The following is a 22,809-nucleotide window of genomic DNA, read 5'->3' as shown; positions in this document are numbered from 1 at the left end:
AAAATCTCGATAATTTACATAAAAATATTTAAAAAAATACTTTCATAATATACCTATAAAAGTTTTAAGAGACCCTGAATAAGTGGAATACCTCTTTAAGTGAGATAAATTTTGTCGTCCCTTGAAGTCTCACTTATCCAGGTTTCACTGTATTACTTTATTTTAATATCATGTTATCACGTCAATACACATTTTGAAAAAATAAATAAATTGATATTAATCATCAATTCATCAGTGTAGTTATGATAGTATTTAATAGGTAGCGCTAAAAAAATGGAGGTACGATTCTTAGTATGATGATTATAACTCCATACTAATATTATAAATGGGAAAGTGTGTGTATCTGTTTGTTTGTCCGTCCTTCACGGCAAAACGGAGCGACGGATTGTTGTGATTTTTTAAGTGGAGATAGTTGAAGGGATGGAGAGTGACATAGGCTACTTTTTGTCTCTTTCTAACACGTGCGAAGCCACGGCAAAAGCTAGTCCTATATAAATCATTCTTGGTATTGGCGCGAAATGTCCAGGCTCTGTTAATAATACTATATGTATTCTGTAATATAACGTTAGATATAGAATAGAATATATCGTTATTACTAGAATCTAGTGAGTAAAGCTTTGGGGACGCTGTTCACAGTGTTCACTTTCTCCTTACACTTTCCTTGGCTTTCTCGCTATCGAGTTACCTGTTCAAATGTGACCAAAACAGCCACAGGTCCATGTTTAGTTGTTTACCTAAATTTTTATCTAATTAGTGCATGCGATATTGATGAAGTAGGTAAATTAACAAATTTGTTGTGCTATTTTAGATAACGCTCAACTAATTTAATGAAATGGCACTTGTTTCTCATTATAATTAGATTGATTTGAGTTGATAAAACCGGCCAAGAGCGTGTCGGGCCACGCTCAGTGTAGGGTTCCGTAGTTTTTCGTATTTTTCTCAAAAACTACTGAACCTATCAAGTTCAAAACAATTTTCCTAGAAAGTCTTTATAATGTTCTACTTTTGTGATTTTTTTCATATTTTTTAAACATATGGTTCAAAAGTTAGAGGGGGGGGGGACGCACTTTTTTTTTCCTTTAGGAGCGATTATTTCCGAAAATATTATTATTATCAAAAAACGATCTTAGTAAACCCTTATTCATTTTTAAATACCTATCCAACAATATATCACACGTTGGGGTTGGAATGAAAAAAAATATCAGCCCCCACTTTACATGTAGGGGGGGGGGTACCCTAATAAAACATTTTTTTCCATTTTTTATTTTTGCACTTTGTTGGCGTGATTGATATACATATTGGTACCAAATTTCAGCTTTCTAGTGCTTACGGTTACTGAGATTATCCGCGGACGGACGGACGGACGGACGGACGGACGGACGGACGGACGGACGGACGGACGGACGGACGGACGGACGGACGGACGGACGGACGGACGGACGGACGGACGGACGGACGGACGGACGGACGGACGGACGGACGGACGGACGGACAGACAGACATGGCGAAACTATAAGGGTTCCTAGTTGACTACGGAACCCTAAAAAGAGCCCATAAAAGTTCACAGCTTTGCTCATTTGCTCACAAACATTAGGATGGTTGTTAAAATCACTCTTTTGGTGTGCCTGGCGTACACAGTCGCTGGAAAACATGGTAAGTAAATTATTTACATCATATACACTGTGCTATTTTGATTTCTGTTAAATTCTACAGGACAGGCTCAGCAGTAAAAGCTGATTTGTACACACACACACAATCACGCCTGTATCCCATAAAGGGATAGGCAGAGCACATGAAACTACTCAAGTTTCAGTGCCACTCTTGCAAATAAAGGGCTGATTTGTAATATTTATATAATATATTATCTCTTATTTAAACTTTCACGATTATTACACATAATTATTTTTAAAAACCGGGACTTCAGTCTCCAGTCGGGTGTTCAGTCTTCGTCAGTTTAATATGTAGTTATACGCGATTAAGTCCCGGTTTTTAAAAATAATTATATTATCTCTTTTTGTTAAATTCGAAAAAAAACAATGTTTCTTTTTCATACCTACATACATTTTTTACCTCAGTGTGAGATAATCTTAAGAGCAACATCAAATTTTGTGTGAAGTATCTAACGGTACATATCAAAATAAATATAATTAAGCAATAGTAAAGGTTGTGATTTACTTGTTCAGTCTTTTTTTTCTAATAACTCAATAACAGTAGTTTAGACACTACTTTTTTAGAGAAATTAATTGATTATTGATTGTGTTGCATGGCACGCACTTCAATAAATGAAAAAAAAAAATGAGTGCGATATTAAGTTATGCTGGAAGTCCTTTAAGTAAAACCGTCAGAAATATTTATTCCAATTCGTGAAAGTTAAAACACCTTTACACTATCAACAGACAAGGGACTCAATTTCCCGCCCCTTGGATGGCCTACGACGTACAGTCTGGAAGCAATGAAACGGTTCATGTCGACAGGCTTTATGTCACATATGAAATACTGGTAAGAATCTTTATTTTAAATGTAAGTACTTTCCGTGTAAAATGATAAGCGCCTAAATGTTCAATTCAACCTTCAAACATTACTCCTTCATACGATATGGATTGGATATATCATTAAAAAAAAAAATATTGTGAAATCAAATAATATTTAAAGAATATTAAAGTAAGACACACTGAGAGAAATTTGCATTGTGAATTTAACAAGTTCGACTTGTTGCGGTTTATCCGTTTGAATCAGCCAAACGTATGTTTAAAACAATATGTGTCAGGTTGTTTTTATAAAATCGACTTGTTGATTCAAATATATTGCCGATTCAAATGACAAGTAGCTTGTTGTTTGAACCAAAGAGCACGTAGGCGCTATTTTAACTAAAAAACTTGTTGAACGAACATGAAAACTGGTTGTATTTTCTCTCAGTGCACTTAATAAGAGATTGACTCTTAAGTCGATCGGTCAATGAGAAAAAATAGCATAGGTTATATTAAATTAGCATAATGCAAAATTGTCATAGTGACTAGATGTATGTTACAGTCACAGTGATAACTGCGTATAGTGATAAATATCTTATCTAGTTACTTCTCTGGTATAATACTATTTTAATATTTTTAATGAGATAATTTTTAAGTACTTTTTTAGGCGATCAGTAGACTTGTACTCCAGACTTGATGTCAACGACGATATAACAAGAATTTTTATTGGACATCGTTTCGGTACAAGATACGAGGTAAGTATATACAGGGTGTATTTTGATAGCGGATCAGTAAGGGCAGCTATGAGATGACGGCATCTCATAGCTGCCCTTACTGATCCGGCCATCGATTGTATAGGACACACGAATTGTATGGGAAAAGTTTTTCGTGATTTGTGACTTTTCTAGCAGGAATTTTTTTTTTGGTCCCATACAAGTTTGATCTTTGATAGGAATGGGATCGATATAGTTTGTCGAAAATGCCCCTTTTCTCGCACCCTGTATGTTTTTTGCAAAATCTGTAAATGCCATTTTTCATCAACTTTAAATCGATCGTGGTCCCCTTAGACCATTTTCACGCAGGACTACGGCATCTCATAGCTGCCATTACTGACCCGCTATCAAAATACACCCTGTATATATAAGTGAGTTTTATATGGTAATAAATGAATAGCTATGTACGTATTAAATGAATCTCCCACAATTTAAGCAAGAAAAAGATTATATTTTTGTTGCTAATATAATATGTTTCGTTTATTTGAGATATAAGTGATGTATCGCCTTTAAAAACAAAACATCTATTATTGATTGTTAGTATACTTATTGCTGGTTAGACTTTTGTTTACATCTACTTATTCCCCTTCATCATTTCCAGTCCTGGGTTCGAATCCCGATAATGGCATTTATTTGTTTGATGAGCACAGATATTTGTTCCTGAGTCATGGATGTTTTCTATATACATGAGTATGTATTTATCTGGATGCGGATGGCAAAGGGCCGACAAGCGCGGAGGAATGGAGAGGAGGCCTATGTCCGATGACGGGCGCTTTAGAGGCTGCTATAGATAGATAGATGTATTTATCTATTTAAGTATGTATATCGTCGCTTAGCACCCATAGTACAAGCTTTGCTTAGTCTGGGGCTAAGTTGATCTGTGTAAGGTGTCCCCAATATTTATTTATTTGTTTAATCGCAACAATAAGTTAATATTATCATTTTTGCCGAAATGTAACTTTCCTTAAAAAGTAATAAACTAAGAAAACTTTGATTATTTAATTGAACATAATCGGTCCTGGGTTCGAATCCCGGTAAGGGCATTTATTTGTGTGATGAGCACAGATATTTGTTCCTGAGTCATGGATGTTTTCTATGTATGTAAGTATTTAGTATATTATATATATCGTTGTCTGAGTACCTGCAACACAAGCCACCTTGAGTTACCGCGGGAGTCAGTCAATTTGTGTAAGAATGTCCTATAATATTATTTTTTTTTTTTTTTTTTTTTTTTTAATTTATTGAAAAAAGAAAAACCTTAAAGTCTAAAGTTACAAATAATCGCCAAACTGTATGACAGTTTGTTGGCGGTGCGCTCTTGTACATGTATCTATTATATTTTACTATAAGTATTATGCTATAGTATAGTAAGTGTTACACACAATACCATGGATTTATTCTCTTTCAGATCTATTATAAGAGAAACAGCACTAAGTGTTCCAAACAGATTGGAACTCATTATAAACCACTTAAAATTTATAGATGGTTGCCATCGTTTAATGACTTCGAAGCAAACGGTAAGTAAAAAAAAAAAAAAAAAAAAAAAAAAAAAATTTAAACTGTTTATTTCAGTCATTTTTTATAGAATTTTACAAACAAAACTCTTAATCTATTATTATTTAAATTCTCATTGAGTTAGGTCTAATTGAGATCATGACTGAGATCATGATCAAGTAATGACTCACATACTAGTATAATACAATATATGAACTTTTAGTTAGTAAAAGGGTGAAAGAAAACCTAAATGCGACTTTTACGCCTCACGGGACGAAAGCGGGTGGTCAAATTCTGAACCTGTCACCATAAGAGTTCAAGGTTAAATAAATGTACTAACACAAGAAGTGTTATGTTAATTACACTACATCTTTGAGAGCCGGGCCAATTTTGTCACTTCTCATGGATTAGGCTACCTTATGACGGTTGGCGTTTATGCTAAAGTTATTATTTACAACTTTCAAATACTACTACGCTTGAATGATAAATTATATTAAAAATTGTATTGAATACTTACATTAAAAAGGGTTGTTGAGTAACTTTCTCCTTAAAGCAATCCACATTTTTTTTAGGTTACGAAACTATAAAAGGCGTGCGTTGTGTGAGGTTCATTGAAAAAACCAGGAATTTGGATAAAAATATTCTATGGGCCTACAGTAACAACGCTAGCAGGATTTGGATTCCTGTCAGGTATAATGAACATTTTCATTATAATGATTACTTTATTTATTCATATCAATATTTTCTCTTTAATTTAAGTTTGTATTTCAGATACAAAAGGCGTTCGAATGAAACTACATTTGGGAGTCTCAATGATCACGTGATCTACGACTATTTTAACTTTAAAACCGTCGTTGAAAGAAGCGTGTTCAATTTATACAAAAAGTGTAAGTTCCAAAATACCTACAGGTTTTTATGGCCTGAAATATGCTTGTTAGTCTAGTTGCATTATGCTAGTTGAGATCTAAATTTGATCTGTGCGACTACATAAATAACAGCAGTGTTGTTAGATATTTTGATACCGTATTGTGCATTTTTTTAAATTATTTTGACTCCTGGTCAAAGTAGACCTTTGTAAATATTACACACATACATATAATCACACCTGTACCCTATAAAGGGGTAGATAGAGCACATGAACTACTAAGTTTCAGTGGCACTCTTGGCAAAAAGGGGTTAAAGGAAATTCAAATTGTGATATTGCAGTGACAGGTTGCCAGCCTCTCGCCTACGCCACAATGTAACCCATATCCCACAGTCGACTTCTACGACACCCACGGGACCAAAGGGGGGTGGCGAAATTCTTAACCCGTCACCACACGGGGGTTGTAAATATTGAAATACAGTTTTCTATTCCACCAATGCTAGCACACGATTACTTAATTAGCGCGAGATTAACTTGTAGACGTAATAAGTAGCGCTAATTATAAATTCTCAACTTTGTTGTAACCTCGGCACTTGAATTTCAAATGTTGAATCTTTATTATGTACTTGATGAACAGATAAATATTAACCCATTAACGCCCATTGTACTCTTTTGAGTACACCTAGTTTATGGTCTCAGCTAACCTAACATCATTAGATAAATAGCTAGGGGTTTCAAGATTTATTTAATTTAATTATTTAATATTTTACTCGTTTAGTTCTAATATAACGTGAATGATTACTTTAATGATTTTGACATATATGCCAAATTTAATTAATTTTAATTTATTATCATAATTATTTCCTTATTTAGCTTACAATTTAATTAAAAAAAATATTTTTTTTAAATTATTTTCTATTTTTTTTGTACTATTAATTTATTATTGATTCATTTATGCATATGCTAATATAATTACCCATGTAAGTATTGTAAAAATTGTATATACAATTAGATTATAAGACATTATTTCGTACGCCAAAATGCACATCATAGCTGTTCTATAAAGAATTATGTTACCACCTATTTATTATGTACCTATGATGAACGTGAATAAATAAATTGATTGATTGAAGAAGTGGTAAAGGCGCTAAAAAAGCAAGCATGTTATAGGTTTGGCCATCTACGTCTACAATTTAATAATTTTATTCTTTTTAGACGCATTCAATGTCACAGGCGATTGGACACAGGCTAATGAGGACACTGAAAGCGATACAATGGAGCCAATGAGTGAAAATATTGAGACTATGGAACATACTGATAAGAAATTTTCGACGTAAGTCATTTTAAAATTCTTGAAATATTTTATCATAATCACTTAGGTACATTATCTCAGAACGTATGCAGTTTTTTATGTCACTGTTGCTCTTTCACTAGGGTGCTTTCACATAAATAGGGATTAGGCGAATTTTTGCGATGATATTTACCTATATGTTTCTTGCGTCTCGCTACCTAACGCTTACTACGAATGTTCGTCAAATCCCGATATTTATGGGTGAGCAAATACAAAATAAAGCTCTCAGTAACTAAACATGATATGATATGAAACGAAAGCAAGTGAATGATGGGAGGACAGACGATAGAGAGGTTATTCAAGAGGAAGACATGATGCGCCGACCCCAAATGACTGGGATAAGGGCAGGTGAATGATGAAAGAACAAAACCACTTACAGGCACCAAATATACCTTAATTGATTTAAACACTCATACAAAAAATATTATCAACCTTTTGCAGGTTAGAAACGAATCCTGCCCCCAATAATATCAACACAGGCGAAGATAAATCAAGATCCACTGGCAATGTACACCGTCCTTATTTTCTGGAGAAAATTAAGAAGCGAACCAGTATTGAACAACCTGGTAACGATTCACGGATATCTTAAAGCGATTAAAAATATGAATATTATTGTTTCTCTAGACCTATGCAAGGTATCATTGGCCATGCGCGGATACAGGGGGGGGGGGGTCATGGGGGTCATGACCCCCCCTGGAGCCTAGGCTGGCCATACAAATAGACCACGTGACCTCCCCCGGGGGGCCTGGGCCTTTACCACGTGACCCCCCCCTGGGCACAAAGCTGGATCCGCGCTTGTCATTGGCACATATTAAATTCGGTACTAATGGTACTAATGGTATTCGGTACTTGAAACTCAAATTGTTCTTTCATGTTTTCTATTGCTTATGATTATCATTGACATAAATATTATTGTACCTATTGTAATGGTATTGGGGGACCTAAAATACCATGCTGAAGGCTTTAGAGAATTAAATAAATTAGATTGATTAGGATGTAGATGAATCTAAGGAGTCTGAGCTACTATATGGGGTAGTTGTAAGGAAAGGCACATGGCGATTTATAAAATTGAAATATATTATCGCAAATTTATGAAGGTATAGGGCGTTCCTATCAAAGAAATCTATAAGGCATTCGTTATATAAAATGAAATTAATAATCTATGAATGCAAGCTTGAATACACTACAGAAATACGTACTTGAGGAAAACAATTTAGGCCTTTATCACTTGAAATATTTATATAAATTATAAGACAAAAGTGTATACAATACAAGTCAACCTATAGCCCACACCTTTGCGGGGACAATCTATTAAGTCAATGGCTCATGAAGTAAGGGAAAACCCGCTAAAACCCTTATTTCGCCTTATTAATGTAACGTCTACATACAATGTCTACATAACATCTATATGCTCTATTTAATACAACAATACAATAATTCATTAGGAATTGTAATAACAGAATTTCCAAGACAGTTTACTCTAAACACAGTTTGAGTTATAATAAATGCACATGTTGTTTAATCTGTAGGATATAACAATATAATATCGGTCGTCTCGTTTCAATCCTTTACGAAGTGTGTTTAGGTACATTAGATATCTCAGGAACTCGAATCCTGGTTTCAACAAATATATATGGAACATATTTAACATAGTGGCGAGGCTCGAACTCGCACTAATATTCACCAATAAAGTGTCATACAAGATATGTAACACAAAGCTGAAAGAAACTGAAGAAACATTATACAGTTACTTTAAAATACTAATTAACCATTACGAGGTTATAGAATTTGTCCCAACAATAAATCCAGATCATAACGCAAGAATTGAACTTGCCTTGCACTTGAACAAAGATAATTAAAATATGTTGTGTTACTTAAAATACAACTTGAGACGCTGTTTTGATAAAAGAGGTACTTAGCTCATTTATCGCCGAATCCGGAACCACTGGCTTTATTCTCTACTATTACTACTCAATTAATACAATTATATATGATCAGGGAACAAATTTTAACAAAGCTGGAAAGACTTGGGTCTCCCTTCGAGTCTAAAATCAGAGTGTCCTGCTACTCTCATCCCTCGTGTTGACTGAAATCCCTACTAAACCAACTTACTTCTAGTTACGATAATATCAACTTTATTAACAATAATATAAGGTTTTCGTCGCTACAGTTATCCGATTGCGTACACGTTTCTTCTATGGGACCTTTATCCCTTCCAAGGCTCTGATTAGTGCGCTGTCTCGCTCTCTCTTACTGCAGCGGTGCACGTTGTCTCGCTCGGCGTGGTCGGGTCTTCAGAGCAACCCCCCGCTGTCACTTTTGCAACGAATGATACGGTCATGGTCAAATGCCTCGACACATGGGCTCCAGATGTCCTGGAAACAGTTTACCAAGGAGAGTAGACTTTGTATGGAATAATATACCATATTAGAGTATGATTACGTTATAGGTTTGGCGTACTGTGCATTGTGCGATAGCGGTTTTTCTGTTGTTCCAGTAAACTCATAAATAAATCTTATAATGGGTTTTGTTTTTAAGATATTCTAAAGAATATCTTTTAACTAAAATATTGGGTAATCCGAGAATGGGAAACTGCCTGCTTTCTATTTTTATTGTCGCCGTTTTTGTTCGGCTAGCCATTTTAAATTTATTACTTTTAACCGATGGCAATTTTAATCAACTATTTATAACTAGCACGTATACACGTATGTGGAATACGGGTTGCCATCTCACAATTATATGTTTGCATGCCTAGTTATAATTATCATTATTGACGATCATAATGTAAATTCATATAGGTTAACGTAGATTAATTTATACTGTAATTTATCATTATGTAATAAATAAACTAAACTAAACTAACTATAAATACATTACTCAGTGTTGTGAACAGATAAGAAACATAATATATTATTAATTTATTAGTTAATTTATAATCTAAGATGAAAAAATAAGAATTGTAATAAATTGTGTTTGCAATTTTTCATGGAAAGGTTGTACATTAAAAAACCTAAAGAGGCAGAGTTCTCACACTATGGTCTTTATTAAACGTCACTAGACTACCTGCACTATCTGTCAACTGTAGCTCATGTGGGCTTTTGATTTGAGCACATAATTATTGTTGTCGGTTGTGTTTTTTTAATCAATAGCTGTTAAATTACTTAATGATTGTTGTTATCGTTTTTAATTAAGTTAATTTTTATTTGTGATCTTAGATATTTTGTTGGTTGGTGCAAATTTAAAATTGATGAAGCCGAGGTAAATGCCGAGAAAGTCAGTGGTATCGGCCGACCACTGCTTCTTTATTTACCCGTTTGACAGATAATTCTAAAAAAAGATGTATAATATTCATTATTAACTTAACTTATTTTCAGTTCCAATCAAAAACGGAGGACTCCCGGCCTCTTTAGAATGGCCTACCAAATATAGCATAGAAGCAACAAAACTGTACTTGACATCGGGATGGACTGAGCATTTAAAATATTGGTAAGGCATTTTAATTGTATATTATTTTATGTTCTTCAACCTACTTGAAAACTGACATCATTAAGATACCTACAATTTTAATATCACAATGCCTCTGTGTTTTTTACCCAATGTTAAAGACTATCGTTAAGTATAAATACAACTTTGAGCAGGTAGTCGTATTTATTTGTTATTATATATTTTTATTATAACAATACATGGGCATAATAACAGCCATAATAAGGTATGCGTATTGTCCTGAAACTCGACGTAAAGCATATGGTTTAGACAATCCTTCCGAGTACCAATTGCGATTTCCGACAAATGCTAGGTACTAGAAAATTCACAAAAAGCGTACAAGACGATTGCGAAAAAATATTGTACGGTGCGAACCTCAATTACCAGAGGGCGAAATTGTCCATGGCAAAAATCAATCGTCAATAGAGTTGGAAAGTAAAATTTTATCGACTATATCGATTAAACTGAAATTATCAGTATATTGTTGAGTTATTTTCGTCATAAGTTAAGACAAGGATACCTATTTATCCATTTGTTGACTGCTTTTCGTTTTGGATTAACCATGCAAACTTCATTCTGCAACACCGAACTACAAAATTTGTAGTTCACAACTTTATTTAGTAAATAAATTATGTATGCATTATGCAATCTCATTTAATGTTGAAGTTCGCCAGTCCGTTTGTCATATGGGTGTTTTTTTTACAGGCGGCTCAAATATCTGTCTAGACTCGACGCTAACAATGGCGCAGTTACAAAAATAAGAATTCCAGTAGTAAAGGAGGATTACAAAATCGATTTCGAGGTAACAAAATTAATTCCTTTTACAATAATTATTTCTACTCTAATATTCCCCGAGCCATGAACAGTGGCCATTTCTCAAAACTGAAAGTTACAGGTTACAAGCGGAAGTCTCTTTCCAACTTGTCATATTAGACATAGACTACCACTTGTAACTTGTAGCTTCGAGAAATGGGCCCCAGGTTTCCATGACCAATGGTCTCCTGTGCGATTCAACTGCCATTTTGTTGGTAGGTTGAGGAATGACAGCCACCGAAACACGTAAAAAATATGACTTCAGTCTTCGCCTCCCGATTCATACTTTAGTTCAGTAGCTATTTCTCATTTTCTCATTTATTTATTTGAATCAAGCAACATGGCTCATACAATGGGTGACAAAATAACTAAGGACCTATACAATTTAGAGATTAAAATAAACATCAAATAACGCACATTAACAATAAAGCATTAATTAAATTATGGGAAACATGTCAAAAATTATAAAAAATAAGTACTTAATAACAAAATAAAATAAAATAAAATAAAAAGAAGTTGAAATTAAATATTAGAAGCTACTGGCAATGTCCAAATTAGGTTACATGTCTCTCATAAATTAATTATATAAGCACAATTATTCCAATAAAAAATAGAATTATAATTATATATATTATATTATTTACACAATTAGGGATAAATTTTAACAACATGCAATGTATTAAATTAAAAATATAACTGGATTATAGAATAAATAATTAGGCAATAGAAATATAATCAAATCAAGCTATATATTATTATTAATAATCATAATTTACAAGACTGGAGTGCAGACCGATCCATCTTCGCATCATTGGTGAATCCCACCTCCGGGCAAACACTCTCAGGATACTGCTCGGGCTCCCTTTTAACCTATTGAGCAGAGAGGCACAGCGTTTTCTTATAATCGCATGGAAGCCGTCCACGCTTGCCTCCGCAAACATTCCTGATGCACTGCACCAACGTGGAAGCTATTACGAACAAAATAAATTTAAAATAACACTCACCAGCAAGGCTGTCTGTGTCTGATAAATAGTCTAATAATGGTTTTATGTAAATAATTTTGGATTCGGTTCTACAGATTCACCCTGAAACCACTGAAGAGGAGACGAACGAGAAGGTTTGTTATCAAGTCAAGGATTCATACCCTGGGGACGAACTGGAAGAACCTATATATTTCCTGCCGACTACGGATAACTTGGAAGAAGTTGGTAAGATCAGTCTACGATTTTATTAAATAAAGGTGGTAGGGAAGCATTGGGCAGTTGGGAGATTTGAGTCACCTCATTACTTGCTGGTGCCTAGGTGTTGTTGGTAATACGAGTATAGCTTAATAGCTATCATCAACTATCACACAACATCAGTAATTTTGATAGTTGGCAACATTACGGTTATTTTGCACGAAAAAGTAAATATTCGGAATCATAACTAGTTCCAATGATACAACTTTGATTTTTACGAGTAATTCTATTAATTATATGTGGTGCTATTCTGTCTCAATTATATTTTTACATCGGTACAAGTGTGTTCTTCTAATTATACTTCTGATTATAAAATAAATATGTATATTGATGAGATATACCAGAATGTACCTGCAGCTTGTAATGCTATAAATATAGATTTTATTGTCAAAGGAAACGAAAATGTGAAGGGCGTGGATTGTGTGAAGTTTGCTGGAAGCTATGAGCAAAGTGATGAAAGGGAGGTGACAAATGAGGAATTGTGGGCTTACTATAACCATTCTGCGGAAGCTTGGGTTCCAGTGAGGTAAACCACTTTACTTAATTTTTTTTCACCTCTAGAACTTGTAAAGACTGTCTTTATTCTTAAAAAAACAGAACGTTGTATTTTATCCACAAGAAAACAAAGTAATTTCATACAAATTTCAACACGTGATATGTATTTGTAAAATTATTGGGCACAAACAGTCTTTAAAGTGTTCTGTAAAAAAGAAAAAAAAATTAACAGATGTGATCAGTGATGTGGCGAATTTATGTCTATTCAACATAAGTAAGTAATGTATTATTTCGATTAATAAAGAGTTCTGTTCACCTCTTAATATGATCACACTCCGTGATTCTTGAGCCAATAACGTTCTAGATAAATTGGTTTGTTTAAATTCTCGATATGGAATATCCAGTTGAAGTAAAACCGAAAATAACTCAACAATTATGTCGCGAAACTTAACGTGAGATTTAAATAATTAATTCTATACATAACGTTTTTTTAAGGTACGAAACACGTACGAGCGACTCTCTCCATGGCTATCTCAAGGACCATAAAATTATCGATTATTTTAACTTTTCTTCTGAAGTTAATAAAAAAGTATTTAAACTTTACAAAAAGTGTAAGTATAAAAGTCATATCTAACAATAGAAAAAACTGACTGGTACGAGAATCCGAATTTAAAATAACTATTAACTTTAGGCATAGTTTCAATTCGTCAATTCAAAATTATAATCCTTTTAAATATTTCACTTTTACGTATATCATGTATGTATGTAAATATAGCCAGAAATAAATTATTTACAATTAAAGCTCTTGCATAAAGAATTATGCTAGCATTTTATAAATTCCCACACAAATACGAGACAGGCTGAGCCTAGTGTAGGAATCAGAGCAACCTGACCTGTAAATTTCTTACCTGAGGTACCTGCATTTGTTATTGTTAAATGTACATATTCTTAGGATACGCACAAAACTTTGTAAATGTTTGTCTGTACCTTATAAATAAATAATTTGATTTTGAATTTGAAATAATAATTAATACAATATACTGCATTGTAATCGTTATTAATGAGCGAGGCATCCGAAGAGCACACTTGACATGCCTAGTGAAATATTCATTAACAAATACTAAAATCACAATAATTACGTAATTATATGCCTTTTTAGATACATGCAAAAAAGTTGGTTACGACGATGATGATGATGAAAAGAAAGTACCAACTTCCAATCATATTGAATCGATGACAGCAAAAGAAAGAAAGGAACTGGATGAAGCATTTGCTGAGTAAGAAATATTGTTATTGATGTATATAACATCAATTTATTTATCAAAATATTGTACCTTAATTTAAACTGTTCATAAAAAAATACTTTATATTTTTAAATTAAAGGAGAAATGGAAAAATTCACACCTCCGGCAGGACTCGAACCTGCGATCGCCGAGCCGTATGGAATTTGACAGTGTTGACAGCCCATTAACCTTGGGTTAAGCGGGTGGTGCAAGTAGTCCTTAGGGTCATTATCATTACCGTGGCGTACAGCGACATCTACCCGTAAAAATACAACTTAACAGAATTCATTTTAATTTAAAAATATGTAGTATCGCTCGCAGACGTTTCTGCACGATAATTAACAAAAATAATAAGTTTGTTTTATATTATTGCAGATATAAGCAGAAATTTAATAAACAGTACTCTCACCAGGCAGAACACGAAATGAGGAAAGCAATATTTCACGAAAAATGGAGGTCAGTTCGATAATTTTCTATTAAACCAGTAAAATCAGTATATACAACTGATACAACATACAAAATAAATTCAATCCAAAAACTTTATAGCAAAGTTCAAAGTTGTATTTAATTTCTTGATATTTCTAGATTGGTGAAGGAGACAAACAGCAAAAAATTAAGCTACACACTAGCTTTGAACAAAATGTCTGATCGTACGAAAAAGGAAATGAAACGATTCAAAGGATTACGCAGAGATAAACCAAGATCAGTTGGCACCATACGATTCCCATATTCTCACGAGGAGATTAAAAAAATATCGGAAACGTTGCCAACGCACTATGACTTAAGGCTTGAAGGAGTCGTTGGTCCGGTTCTAGGTATGTCAAATGTATGTTATGTACAATGTATCTTTAAATATCGACAGTGTTCGCAACTTCACACGTGTAATAGTTATTTGTTATACAAGGGGGCAAAGTTGTATTTTAACGCCGAGTGTGGAATTGAAAAACTAGCAAGTGAAAGGACTCTATAGTTGAATCACGAGCGAAGCGAGTGGTTCGAGAATAGAATCCTGAACTTGCGAGTTTTTTAACTCACGAGAAGTAAAATACATTTGCACCCGAGTGTAACACAAAACTTTTCCCCTCACTACAGCGAGGAAACTACAACGCAAAAAATGCGTTTATCACTGCTTCCAGTAGTTCCCCAGGTGGTAAATCATCTTTTCCCCTCACTAGCTCGGAAACACGTGTTTTGTCCTTTAATACCAGCGGGTAAAAACGCATTTTATCCACTAGTGGGTAAAGTAATTTGACCTTGAATAAAGTCAAATTAATTGCTTTAAAATTGATAAAAGTAGGTAGATTACAAATTCAAATATTTACTAATCAATCACATTTGTGCCTAGATCAAGATAGTTGCGGCTCATGTTGGACATTTGGCACGACGGCGGCCGTCGAAGGAGCCTTGGCTAGAAGCAAAGGTGGCATGCTGATATCGCTTAGTAATCAGGCACTATTGGACTGTTCTTGGGGGTGAATATATTTTTAAGTATATTGTAAAAGTCAACTATAGGATATAGGTTTTTAGAGTTAATTCTTTGGGATCTTTAATTGCTATTGCAAACTCTAATTTAATTATATCAATTACTGTACTGTGCCTAGGGGTAAAGTTCGGTTTGGAGATAAAGTAAACTTGAATGTCCAACCTAACTGTTATTTAATCTGACTCAAAACACTGATCAGAAGGTTAAAAATTAGAAATAATATAAAACTATGTTGGGCCAGGCAGTACCGCGGTATGACTACTATCACAGAATATATAAAAGTACAAGTACAGAAGGCTCACTCTCAACAACCTGTCAACGGACTGCATGCGACATTGAGTTCTATTGCGCAGCGTGAAGGTCCTCAAACTTTGTGGGCCGCGAACTCGCGGCCGTCGAAATGTACGGACGAAACGCGGAGTGAGCCGCCCCTGCTACTATGTAGTTTAGGTGTGCGCGCTGTATGCATCGCGCTCAGTGACAGACTGGTGGCTAAAGCTCCAAAGTAATAAGTTAATAACTGCTGCCCCTATGCATGCGTCACCGCCGTGTCCCTACAGGTTCCATTGTGGCGTAGGTGACGGGATAGAAACCTGTCACTGCAAAATCACATTTTGGTTTTCTTTCAACCCCATAATTGCCAAGAGTGGCACGGAAACTTGAATAGTTTTATGTGCTCAGCCTATTTCGTTTGGTTTGTGAATTCAGGTGTGACTTTTTGTATGTATGTACGTAGAAAAAGGTGTCGCAGAAAGCAAACTGAGACTGGAACCTCAGGTGCTACGAGTTTTGTGGCAGGTCGTGCCGCTCGCGAATCGGCCTCCACAGTCATCAAACCCGTTGTCGAAGCAGCAATGTGTAAATCGTCTGCAATACGCAAAGGCCTGTGATGATGATGATAGGAACATAAGCTTTAGTGCGTTTTCACATTATCCGATCCGGTATCGGATGTCCGATCCGATAAACTCTTCCGATAGTGTTGGATGTCGGTCCGATAAGACGCATTGTTCCATATCAATGAAGTATAATTTTGTATCAAAAAATATAAATTTAATAATTATAAGCACTATATCCTAAATATTATATTGTAAAATTAAAATAACGAGCATGAAAAATACTCAAGTGTCAGGCAAAATAGATAATTTTGCATTCAACTATATCTACTAAAAGATGAAAAAAAACTAGTATCCGCAATTCGGACCGATGCATTACAACCTTTTTTTTTTCAATGGAAATTGTCAATTTGAATTTCGATCATTAGCAGCTGTTAAATAGACGCCATTTTTGTCACGCACACACTACTACAAACGTATACATACATTATATACGCACACAAACAAATATTATCGGCCGACAACTGGCGGGAGGTCCGGCATGCCAAAAAATGTCGGAAGCGCCCTGCCGATATCGGCAGTTCCATGGTGCCTCGGACAAAAACTGTTGTAGGAGAGTGCCATCGGAATTAAATCCGCAATTTTTGCGTTTTATATCGTTTTATAGTAATAATGATCTATTAATTACATAAATGAAGACCTGGAAGTGCATAAATCTTACATTTTAGATCCTTCCTACATCCGATATCGGATCGGATAATGTGAAACGGCCTTACGTTTACAGTTTGCGTGAATAATCAATCGTTTAATATTATCTTAAAATCAACCAACGAAGTTAATCGTTATTTTGTATTTAGAATGGGTAATTCTGGCTGTGACGGCGGAGACGATATTTCCGCTTACAAATGGATAATGAAACATGGCTTGCCTACAGTAGCGGACTATGGGCCATATAGAAATCAGGTAAATACACAATACATTAAATTACATTAAATGGCTTTGAATTGTTAATGTCTTAAGACGCTACAGGAGCGTAAATGCTAAAATGGAAAGGAGCCCCCCTTTTAATTTGGCAATTTTAGTTAAATTTATAAGTACTAGTGTTATTAATTTACGACCAGTCTGGCGCAGTCGGTAGTGACCCTGCCTGCTACGCCGCGGTCCCGGGTTCGAATCCCGGTAAGGGCATTTATTTGTGTGATGAGCACTAATATTTGTTCCTGAGTCATGGATGTTTTCTATGTATATAAGTATTTATATATTATATATATCGTTGCCTGAGTACCCACAACACAAGCCTTCTTGAGCTTACCGTGGGCCTCAGTCAATCTGTGTTAGAATGTCCTATAATATTTATTTATTTATTTATTTAACTGGATTTATCGAAAAAATCATTTGTCCATTCAAAACAACTTAGTTAAAATATATGCAATAAAGATGCAATAAATGATATGAATATGAAAGATATTGCGAAAAAAATCTTTAAAATCGAGGTTCCGCTCTCGACTGTTTCCTCCTTCAAAACTTAATCATTCGTTACGAAATATGAGAATCTGATTAGCAATGAAATACTCTGTGTCGCACCGGTTAGTTTTTTTTATCTAATTATTACCAATTTTGGATACCACATCTCTCTTTGCGCCATAATCAATAAGGCCGTTTTTAGAAATTTTTGATGGGCTTTAGCGTCTTTAAAAATAAGAATATATAAAAAAAAAAACAAAACGGCCCGACATAGATCCGGCATCTGGTTAACCCCATGTATAATTATTGATTATTATAGTTTTATTGAAATGTGTTACAGGATGGATATTGTAACATCGGAAATATGACGACCACTTACAAAATTCGCGGTTGGACGGATGTCACACCATTAAGTGAACAAGCTTTGAAGGTAAAGAAAAACCGAGATATATTATCAATCAATCAGTTGATAAAATAATAATATTGAAATATTTTATTTGTTGTTGAAACATTTTATTACATTGACTTAAATATGGAAAAACATTATTTTGAGTATCGTAAATTTTTCAAAATAACTTGATCAAAGATTAAATTAAATTTTGTTCTCACAATTTCATCAAATTACACACCTCTCACCGTTCTAGGAATTCACTCTTAGGAATAAGCAATTTATCATGCTGAACTATCCTTTTCTCATATTATTTCAGATAAATGTTACTATAATATAGTATTTTATGCAACTGGCGTTTAAGTGAGGTCAAAAAAGACGAGTGGCGTAAGTACAATTTGAGGCGAAGCCGAAAATTGTTAATAAAGACGCCACGAGTATTGTTTGACTCAGTTAAACACCGTTTCAAACAATACTTTTTCTACGACCATGCACTTATTTTTAATTTCTAGAATAACTTTCGTGAAATTCGCACTGTTTTCTGTATTTTGACGCGTCGGCCTCCCCTCTGTTCCTGCACTGTCGCTCACACTCCCCTGCACCGCCGCCAGCCCCCAGCCAGCGCCCCGCGCACTCACGCTATATCCATTAAAGGTTTCCTAACAATGCTTTAAGAGCTATAACGTATGCGTGGGTGCGCGGGGCGCCGGCCGGGGCTGGCATCTTTTATGTAGAGTTTTAAAGATCTATGCACGACACTGTAAATGACGAATAACACTAAGGCAGTAGAAAAACATTTTTAACAAACCGAAAATACTGTTTTGGGTGAGACTTGAACTAGAAGAATCACATTACCCAACTTACCGCGTTTTTTTTTTCAATTAGTAAATGCCTACTACGTTTTTTTACAGATTGCACTTATAAATCACGGACCTTTATCAGTTTCCATTGACGCTGAAGATGCTTTTACTCATTACGACGGAGGAATTTTATACGACACTAAATGGTAATGAATTATATTATTTTACACTTAATAACCGGCGACTCTGTGAGACGTTGACATCGAAATAAGCTCTCTATCTATCTTAATAAGGCATAATAAACCGAAAGAATTTAATGATGTATTTAATTAATTTTAGCTTAATCTAAAATAATAATTAATAAAGCTTCAGGTTTTTGATAAAAAAAAACTTAAAAATAACTTAACTATTATATACCTACACATTAAATAGGCATAATAATTTATTCCATATACGGATGTGTCCTAGCCTATTGTAGTACTTATTACTACTTATACCGCTGCTGGGAAAAAGTATCTCTCCTGGATTTCCATCGCAATATTCATATAAGACTTTCATGGCTGCACATTTTATAAATGCTAATTTACAATAAAAATTTTATTTCAGCAAATCCTCAAAAGACGATATGAACCACGAGGTGACCTTAGTTGGTTATGGCGAGAAAGACGGTGAATCCTACTGGATCATCAGAAACTCATACGGACCGTACTGGGGCATCGACGGATATGTCCACATTTCAATGCGGGACAACAATTGTGGCGTTATGACAGAACCCACATATGTTGTTGTTGAATAAACCATTATGCAGAGAGATTGGATCAGACTTGTGGGTATTAAAAAGTTTACTAAATAGATTTTTTTTTGTGGTGATGTTGGTATTTCTAAGGTTACTGAAATGTCCTTAAATTCCTAAGAACGGGACGTATACTTTACAACTTAAACGTAAAATGTCGATTGACGTCTCTGTATTAAGTGTTAACAAAAAAAACATTCAATTACCATCAAAATGTATCACTATGAACTACGAGTATAAATACACACAGTGCGGAAAGATTATTCTGTATATAAGAGTCTGATTCAATATATTACGTTTAGATATAGCTATAGTTTATTAAGGCAGTTGATTTTAAAACGGCCATTATTTAAATTGTAAATATTTGCACGTGGAAATTAACTAACAATTTAATTATATATGTGTGATTTATTTTAATTCTTGTTTTTTTTTTAATTTCCTCTCACCGATAATATACTATACATAAATAAATAATAAATAAATAAATATTATACGATATTCTTTACACAGTTTGACTCAAGAGTTTGAGTAAGCTCAAGAAGGCCTGTGTTGTGGGTACTCAGACAACGATATATATAATATATAAATACTTATATACATAGAAAACATCCATGACTCAGAAACAAATATCTGTGCTCATCACACAAATAAATGCCCTTACCGGTATTCGAACCCGGGACCGCGGTGTAAGCAGGCAGGGTCACTATACCGACTGCGCCAGACCGGTCGTCATTATTATTGTCATTATTGACCAACATTCTGTCATCGCAAAATAATGCATGGTGCAATATTCAAATAGTGTACTATCACATCAGTCTTGATTCCTGTAAGAAGATTATGGTTGATAACACCGTGTTTTTTTTTTGTTTTACGTTAAATTCGACACGTTGTTAGGTTCGTTATCAGGAACCAGTACCTGACCTGTGAACCTGTATATCACTTTTAGTTAAATTCGCAAAAAAAAAATCATAGTTTTCATACATAATAAATACATTAATGAGTGTGCGAGACCCTTAAGGATAACATTCAAGTTAGTGTCAAGTGATTGACGGCAACATGTCAAAACAAATAACATTATGAAGTGGTAAAGGCTGTCCCACACGTGTTCAGTATTTATTTTTTTAATAACTCGGTAACCGCTAGTTAGTTAGTTAAGGCGCTAGTTTCTTAGAGAAATTAATTGTATTTGATCTAAATAACCTTCCCTTAAACTTAACGGATTTCAATAAAAACACGGTGTATATCAGATACCCAGAGAAAACACATACCCGTTATTGAAATCGAGCGACATTGCATGTGTAACGCTCGACTACTGTTGCAATAATAATGAAACAACTGAGTGCATGCATCGATATTACGCACAAATCTAAGATAATGCGTAGCGAACCATTCATGCCTTTTATACAGGTGAAAATTACAACCGTCATATTGTTATAATACACATGATTGAGTCCCGTGAAACGCGGACAGAAAAAAGTCGTTGCTCAACAACCCACTTCACGAAAAAAAATCTCAATTAGGACAACACTTAAAGCCGAATATTCAAAACAATACGCCGCGTTAAGACAGAGCATTTGTTTTTTCGCCGAAAATAAACGCTCAGAAGGACAAAATCACATTTATGTAAGGTTTTGTTTTCACTTACAGCATTATTCAAGCGATGAAGCACATAACGGTCCGGTCGGGATAACTGATAAGGGTACGCATGGTAAGGGGTACGAACAATCCGCACCGTTTGCAAATAGGATACGGGATCCTATTTTTAAGCGTCGAAGTTTGGTCTTTGAGATATAAAGGCTTATGTAGTGAGTAACACCATGCTAATGAATTATCTGGGGGAAAAATACTGTCTTGCTACTAGTAATAATTGTATACTTGTAGTAAGGTAAGTAACGAAAAAATTGGCTCATAAAAAAGTCATGAAATTCATGAAATTAGGAATATTTTTTATTTTTAGATTCTTTAAAACAAAGTACCCTAAAAATAGGGATTAAAGTTTTTACGATTATATGTACATATACACGGGTAAAGACGCGAAAATTATTTAACTGGATGTAAAATACCTATATTATTATAGGTAGGTAAGTATTTGCATTATCTACCTTAATTTTCATGTCATCTTAATAAGGAATTAACCTTATGACGTAGTAACTAGTAATGTAACGGATTGTTTTGGTCCGATTAACCTACATTTATTTATGAACGAGAGTTTGACGTCACGTTTCTCGGTTTTCCTATCAAGTCAGGGCCGTTGGAGGGTTACCATGATTGCTAAGTTAAATCGGGACAGATACTGATGACGTATTTACAGACTTACATGTTGATTATCGACCCGATTTGAACTTGTTGGTAATGATAACATACAGGATGATATTAAAATGACCGTTCAAATTTTACAAAGTGAGTTTTGGGGTCATAATGAACAACTTTTATTATGGGACCCATGAGGAAATCGCAAAAAAATGGCTGTTCCATAGAAATGAGCGGCATCGTGACAGTCGAAATGTATGGACAGCCAAAATTTTTTTTGCGATTTCAGCATTAGTCCCACAATAAAAGTTGTTCATTATGACCCCAAAAGTCACTATGCAAAGTGTGAACGGTCCTTTTTATTTAACCGTGTATAAAAGTGCTTTTAGCAAAGGCTATAATCGGAAGTATAAGAAGAGCCTCAAAAAAAAATTTGAAATTCTTGATTTTAGTAAGTTACCGTTTTTGGGGGCACTGATTCCTTTCGCTATGAATGTTTTTGTCCATGTCGTGATCCCCAGTGGCGTAGCACTCG

General features: G+C 34.5%; 1 protein-coding gene across 1 annotated transcript; it reads left to right on the top strand.

Moving 5' to 3' along the window:
• The first annotated feature begins 1,548 nt into the window (after positions 1-1,548).
• Positions 1,549-20,441, top strand: LOC125228299 (counting factor associated protein D-like). Its single transcript, XM_048132802.1, has 21 exons — positions 1,549-1,653; positions 2,397-2,499; positions 3,136-3,223; positions 4,650-4,758; positions 5,308-5,425; positions 5,507-5,622; positions 6,816-6,933; positions 7,393-7,517; positions 10,326-10,437; positions 11,140-11,236; positions 12,326-12,455; positions 12,879-13,011; positions 13,476-13,591; positions 14,140-14,257; positions 14,639-14,719; positions 14,849-15,078; positions 15,609-15,735; positions 17,437-17,542; positions 18,384-18,473; positions 19,343-19,437; positions 19,838-20,441. The coding sequence occupies exons 1-21, from the start codon at positions 1,596-1,598 to the stop codon at positions 20,025-20,027; spliced, it is 2,460 nt and encodes an 819-aa protein (XP_047988759.1). The 5' UTR covers positions 1,549-1,595; the 3' UTR covers positions 20,028-20,441.
• The last annotated feature ends 2,368 nt before the right edge of the window (positions 20,442-22,809 follow it).

The sequence above is a fragment of the Leguminivora glycinivorella genome, chromosome 7 (genome assembly GCF_023078275.1).
Source record: "Leguminivora glycinivorella isolate SPB_JAAS2020 chromosome 7, LegGlyc_1.1, whole genome shotgun sequence".
Classification (NCBI taxonomy): domain Eukaryota; kingdom Metazoa; phylum Arthropoda; class Insecta; order Lepidoptera; family Tortricidae; genus Leguminivora; species Leguminivora glycinivorella.
Note: the sequence above shows the minus strand (reverse complement) of the source record. Positions and strands in the feature narration are given on the sequence as shown.